The following is a 5,302-nucleotide window of genomic DNA, read 5'->3' on the forward strand; positions in this document are numbered from 1 at the left end:
GGGGCATCCTTGTGTGCACAGTCCCCCTGCCAGAACACTTCTCTGAGGCCAAAGGCAGCCAGGAATAAAGCCCATTGCAATTAAGGGCAGGCTGATAATTGCATTGTTGGGAACCAGTCTGGCACAAGAATCTCCTGAGATCAAAGGACTTCAAAGGTGGTTTGAGATGACTGCTGCAGCAGATACTTTTTGGCTGCGGCTGAGGATTTTAAGCACGGTTTAATCCAGGGAGGCTTTTGTTCGTGTTCAGCTGTGGGGAAGGAAAGCGTGAGCGTTACGGACAGGTCACACTGCTATGAAATGTAGTGGCAGTTGGTTCTGAGGAAGTGGAGCTCAGGGGAAGTTCAGGTTGGGTATAAGCAAGAAATTCTTCCCTCTGAGGGTGCTGAGGTGCCCGGAGAAGCCGTGGCTGCCCCATCCCTAGCAGTGTTCAAGGCCACGTTGGAAGGTGTCCCTGCCCATGGCCATGGAACTAGATGATCTTAATGGTCCTTCCAACCCAACCCATTCCATGAATCTACCATTCTGAAGCGAGTTGCTTCCCACAACAGCACTTTGCCGAGCGCGGCCACAGCTGCCTGTGGGGAACCTGGAAGGATTTTGCCCCTGAGCTCTCCTTGCACAAGGTGAGACTGTTTCTTTGCTCTCTCCTCCGCAGGCATTAAACCATTTCAGTGTGACCGCTGTGGGAAAAAGTTCACCCGCGCTTACTCGCTCAAGATGCATCGCCTGAAGCACGAAGGTAAACGCTGTTTCCGGTGCCAGATATGTAGTGCCACTTTCACTTCCTTCGGGGAATATAAACACCACATGCGGGTTTCCCGGCACATTATCCGCAAGCCTCGGATTTACGAGTGCAAAACATGTGGCGCCATGTTCACCAACTCTGGGAATTTAATCGTTCACCTGAGGAGCTTGAACCATGAAGCGTCAGAGCTAGCAAACTACTTCCAGAGCAGGTGAGGTGCACAGCAAAAACCTACCAGGGAAACGTGCTTTTCTCTTCTCTTTTCCTAAATCAGCTTTTCCTGCTTGCAGGGCAGCCTGCTGTGCCTCTCCTCAGGCTGCCACCAAAATCATTCTTGAGCCACTCTCTGTTGTATCTCCTCTGTCTTACAGCATCTGAGCTATGTAGGAGGGCGCTGAAGAATGCACAAGCTGCTTTTGGGTTACTTCATTTCTCTTTTCAGTAGTATCTCTGGACAGGGTGGTGGTGTTAAACCAGAGCGTTACGTACAGGAGTATCTGTGGAGTCCAGTGAATGATTTGCTACTCAAAACCTGGTCGCTTACGTAGGGAGTAGACTTACTACTGTATTTTAAGCACTTGCTCGTTGTGGAAAGGTTGCATGACTCCATGCCTTCTCTCTTTTCGTTTTCTGGGTAACCTGTTACTAAATGATGAGACAAACAGGGTTTGAAATAGTAAGGGCCAGTCGTGCATTTCTTGCTTAGCAGGGCACAAAAGACTTGGCCTAACTCACAAATGCACTTCACCAAAGGGTTCTGAGGTTCAGACAAGCACTGCGTTCCCATATTGAAATAAATGTTTATAACTGTTGGAATCTGAGATAGAAAAACACAAAAGTGGGTGAGGGAAATTGGAGAAAGATGGATTCTGCAGCTCTTAAATCTAATGAGAGAGTGCAGCTTGGTGCCAGTCTTGAGCAGAGCAAGACAAATGTATTGTAACTGTTACAGCATCTACAGTACCATCCCTTGTGGTTTCTAAACGCGATGCTTTTCCCCCTGCAAAAACATTGCAGCATTTTGTTCTGTTTGGTTGTGTCAGAAGTGATGTAACAGGAGAAAAATGGCAAAACAAAGCAGGAAAGCCAGGCAGTGTTTTTCCAACAGGAGATTGTTTAAAAGTACAAGTGCTTTGGATCTGGGGCTTTACGCAGTTCTTGTTCTTAGCACTTGTGCCAAAACTAGAGCCATGGTTGTGGAAAGCACTTTGTTGTTGCCATCGAATTCAAGTCAGATTAAAGAGTGGGATTTTAGGGCCTATAGGCCTCCCTTTAGTTTGAGGCTTAGAGTGTTGTGAATTGGGATTTGAAGCTGCTGTCATTGAAGAACAGGACTGCTTTTAGATGGTTTAATGCAAGGAGGAACCAAAGCAAACGTGCATGTATGTAATACATACGTACTTGCCTCAAGTACGAACTCACATGTGTGGTGCTGACAAGAAATGTTATTTTCCTGATGTCCCCATGCTCTGAAAATACTACTGGAGAGTTCAGTAGATTTCCTTTGGGCGCATCCATAGGTTGGGAAGAGTATGTTCCAGAAGTGGTGTCCAGAAAGGGCTGGAATGGGAAGAAACTGTGTGTGATATGTGTCAAAACCACAAAGCACCACTGCAGCTGGCAGGATCCTCCCCTCCTGCTTGTCCACTGTGAGGGGAGTGCTGCTGCTCTTTCTGGGGTGGATCGTACCTCAAAGGCCTCATCTTTGCCAATGCTGAACTCAGTTTTGTTTCTGCGTTGAAAGGTTGAGTGCTTCCTTTTTTCCAAGGAGGTTTTCAGTGCCATATGATGTTCCAGACATTAACTTTCATTCTCATCAAGGTGATATAATCTAACTAAGAAGAGGTTGCTGTGTAGGAAATACGGATGCAAAGTAGATGCCTTTGAATACATTCTGTGTGTGTTTAAATGGGAACCAGGGTGTAGTGCTTAGTGAAGTATGTCACTGTGATGATCTTGGGGCAATGTGAAATGAATATCCTTGTTCTCTGTGCAATGTTTTGTGTCGCTTGTGTGATATAAACTGCTACCTCTGATGTTTGTGTGAGAAATGACATTTCTCTTCTGTCCTTTGCCCCTCTTCTAGTGACTTCCTAGTACCGGACTACTTAAACCAGGAACAAGAAGAGACCCTCGGGCAGTATGAGCTAGGGGAGCATGGCTTTGAAAGCAACTCTTCTGTCCAAATGCCTGTCATTTCACAGGTGTCATCAACTCAGAATTGTGAAAGCACTTTCCCCTTGGGGTCTCTGGGTGGGTTGGCAGAGAAGGAAGAAGATGTGCCAGAGCAGCCAAAGACTAACGCCACTGCTGAGGCAGCCGCAGGTGACCCTCCGAAACAGGAGCTGTCATCCATTACTATTGAATAAGTCATGGTTTGGTTTCATTTTTGTTCTTTGGAAAGTGCCTGTGTTTGGTCCTGTACATTTTAATTTAATTTTTATTATTTTTTCTTTAAAGAAAAGTGGGGAGATTTTCCCGTTTTCCTTTGTAAGCTGCGCTTTAAACCGAAAACTGCTCCAGATGTTACGGTATTTTTCATGACTGAACGCTCACTTCTGTGAAAATATTTAAGACTGATTGCACAAAAAAAAAAGATCTTGTCAGAACATCGTGGAAGCTGTGAGACACCTCTAAAGAAGAACAACTGATTCAGATCACTTTAACTATTTCTTCTTCCACAGTTAGAGCAGCTCATTGTGTTTCCCTTGCTTCTGCAGACCCTCTGGTGAAGGGAAAGGAATCAGAGGAAACCTTTCTAAAATGACAAGCAAAAAGATGCGTTGGGAAGCATTCTTGAACAGTTTTGACTAGTTTTGAGTGGATGCTTGAATCTCCTGCATAGAAAACAACACTTCCTAGCTCTGTGCCTGCTGGTTTTCAAAGCACTTACTGTAACCCTTCCCTTGGAAGCAGTAAGCATTTTTGAAACTCACAGCCACACACATTGTCCCTTTTCCATCTCAAAGGAATCAGTTTTGACAAACCCAGTGATGTCATGCCAGGTATTCCTCCTCCTGATATCCCACTCCTTTTAGAAACTGCTTGATCAAACCACATTTGCCCATCTAAGGTTAGGCATGGAAAACAGTGCGGTCAGAGAAAAGCCTAATGGTGAGGAATGAATTGAGGCTTGAAAAATAGATATCCATGCAAGCCTGACAAGGATCTCTCTGTAGAAGGGGAACCATGTGTGAAAATGAAGGTTTTCCCAAAAAATTCTTTAAAAGCATGGCCAGATTGTCCTCAGGAAGAACATTCCTTCGTGAGGAAGGGAAGTTCAGGTCGCTTCCCCCTGTACTTTTGACTGATCTAACTAGAGGGAGTTTACAGATGGGAAGGAATGAGCTCTCTTGTGCATTATTGCACATTCTCTGTTTATCCATATGCATGTATAGCTTCTGAGAGGTTTATTAGGCTTGTTTGGGACAAAACAAGCAATTTATTCTCTTTAGAGGCCAACTTTCTAACCCAACAGGGGGTTGTTTACAAAAAGCCTATAGAGCAATGATGAACTGTTCCTGTTTCCAAACATTTGAAATCCTTGCCAAGTGGGTTTATTACAGGCCATGACTCCAGCTACGTACCCAGCTCAAGTAAGCAATAAATGGAAAGATTTGCAATTTCATTTTTTCCATAGTTAGAAAAAGCTGCAAATTTAGGCTGGGGGCTTTTCAGAGCAGGGAGTTTTGCTTTGGGACGGGCTCTAGAACTGCTTTGAAATCGAAATACATGAGGAGGTTGGTGATTTTTCTTACTGCTTCTGAAGTGAACTCACTGTTGGATGCCAAAATGCCTACCACCTACAGATGACATGCTGAGGGAGTAGGTATTACTTGATCTAAGTATTCCAAAGGCATGACATACTCCCTTAGTTTTGAATCTGGTTCTCTCTCCGGATTTGGTTTACACAGACGTGAGGAGGAAATGAAATCAATGGAGAAAGGTTGCTCCTGACAAAACAGAAGGCACAAAAGTCATGTTGTATTGCAAGATCAACTTGTATTCTGTTAGCTTAGGCAGCTCTGATACTCTGTGGCTCTGAGTTGTTTCTACTAATAGCCAACTTGGGTAACGAAAAAGGTTTATTGCCCTTTCGAAAGAGCTTAAAGGGTTTCAGTGACTCCAGCAATTTCTCTGCTGTGTTTTAGGTAAAACCCGCACATTTTGGTTAAACAGAGCAAAAACGGCTGGGTTTTAAGTCCTTTCCAAGTTACTGGAATGAAGTTTGTGCACCAAAGGGTGTTTTAGGAACATGCTGCAAAGTTCTCTGCTACAATACCCAGTCGTGTGTGTCTACCTTTGTAAGTCTTCTTAAAAGGGCTTGAAGGAGAAACTCTTTTTGGGGATGCTGTACTGTCAATTAGTCCAGTGTCTATTGATGGGATGAATTTAAAGACCAGTTCTCTTCTTCCACTTCCAATTCCTGTCACTGAGAAGCCAATGCCTTTTGCTGAGTTTTATCCTGAATTATAGGGCTATGACACTGAACTCAAATACATCATTTCTTTTTGGCTGTTAAGTGTTACTCCACTTTGCAGGTCTATGAGAATC

The 5,302-nt window shown here is 44.3% G+C and overlaps 1 protein-coding gene across 1 annotated transcript in view; it reads left to right on the plus strand.

The window, feature by feature from the left end:
- The window catches only part of ZBTB44 (zinc finger and BTB domain containing 44), a 16,666-nt gene extending 13,066 nt beyond the window's left edge, over nt 1-3,600 (plus strand). Inside the window, exons 4-5 of the mRNA XM_010020951.1 lie at nt 659-959; nt 2,835-3,600. Coding sequence (XP_010019253.1) covers nt 659-959; nt 2,835-3,117 — 584 coding nt within the window. The 3' untranslated portion in view covers nt 3,118-3,600. The remainder of the gene's footprint in view (nt 1-658; nt 960-2,834) is intronic.
- Nucleotides 3,601-5,302: the final 1,702 nt, after the last annotated feature.

Source organism: Nestor notabilis, unplaced genomic scaffold (assembly GCF_000696875.1).
Source record: "Nestor notabilis isolate BGI_N333 unplaced genomic scaffold, ASM69687v1 scaffold8638, whole genome shotgun sequence".
Lineage (NCBI taxonomy): Eukaryota > Metazoa > Chordata > Aves > Psittaciformes > Psittacidae > Nestor > Nestor notabilis.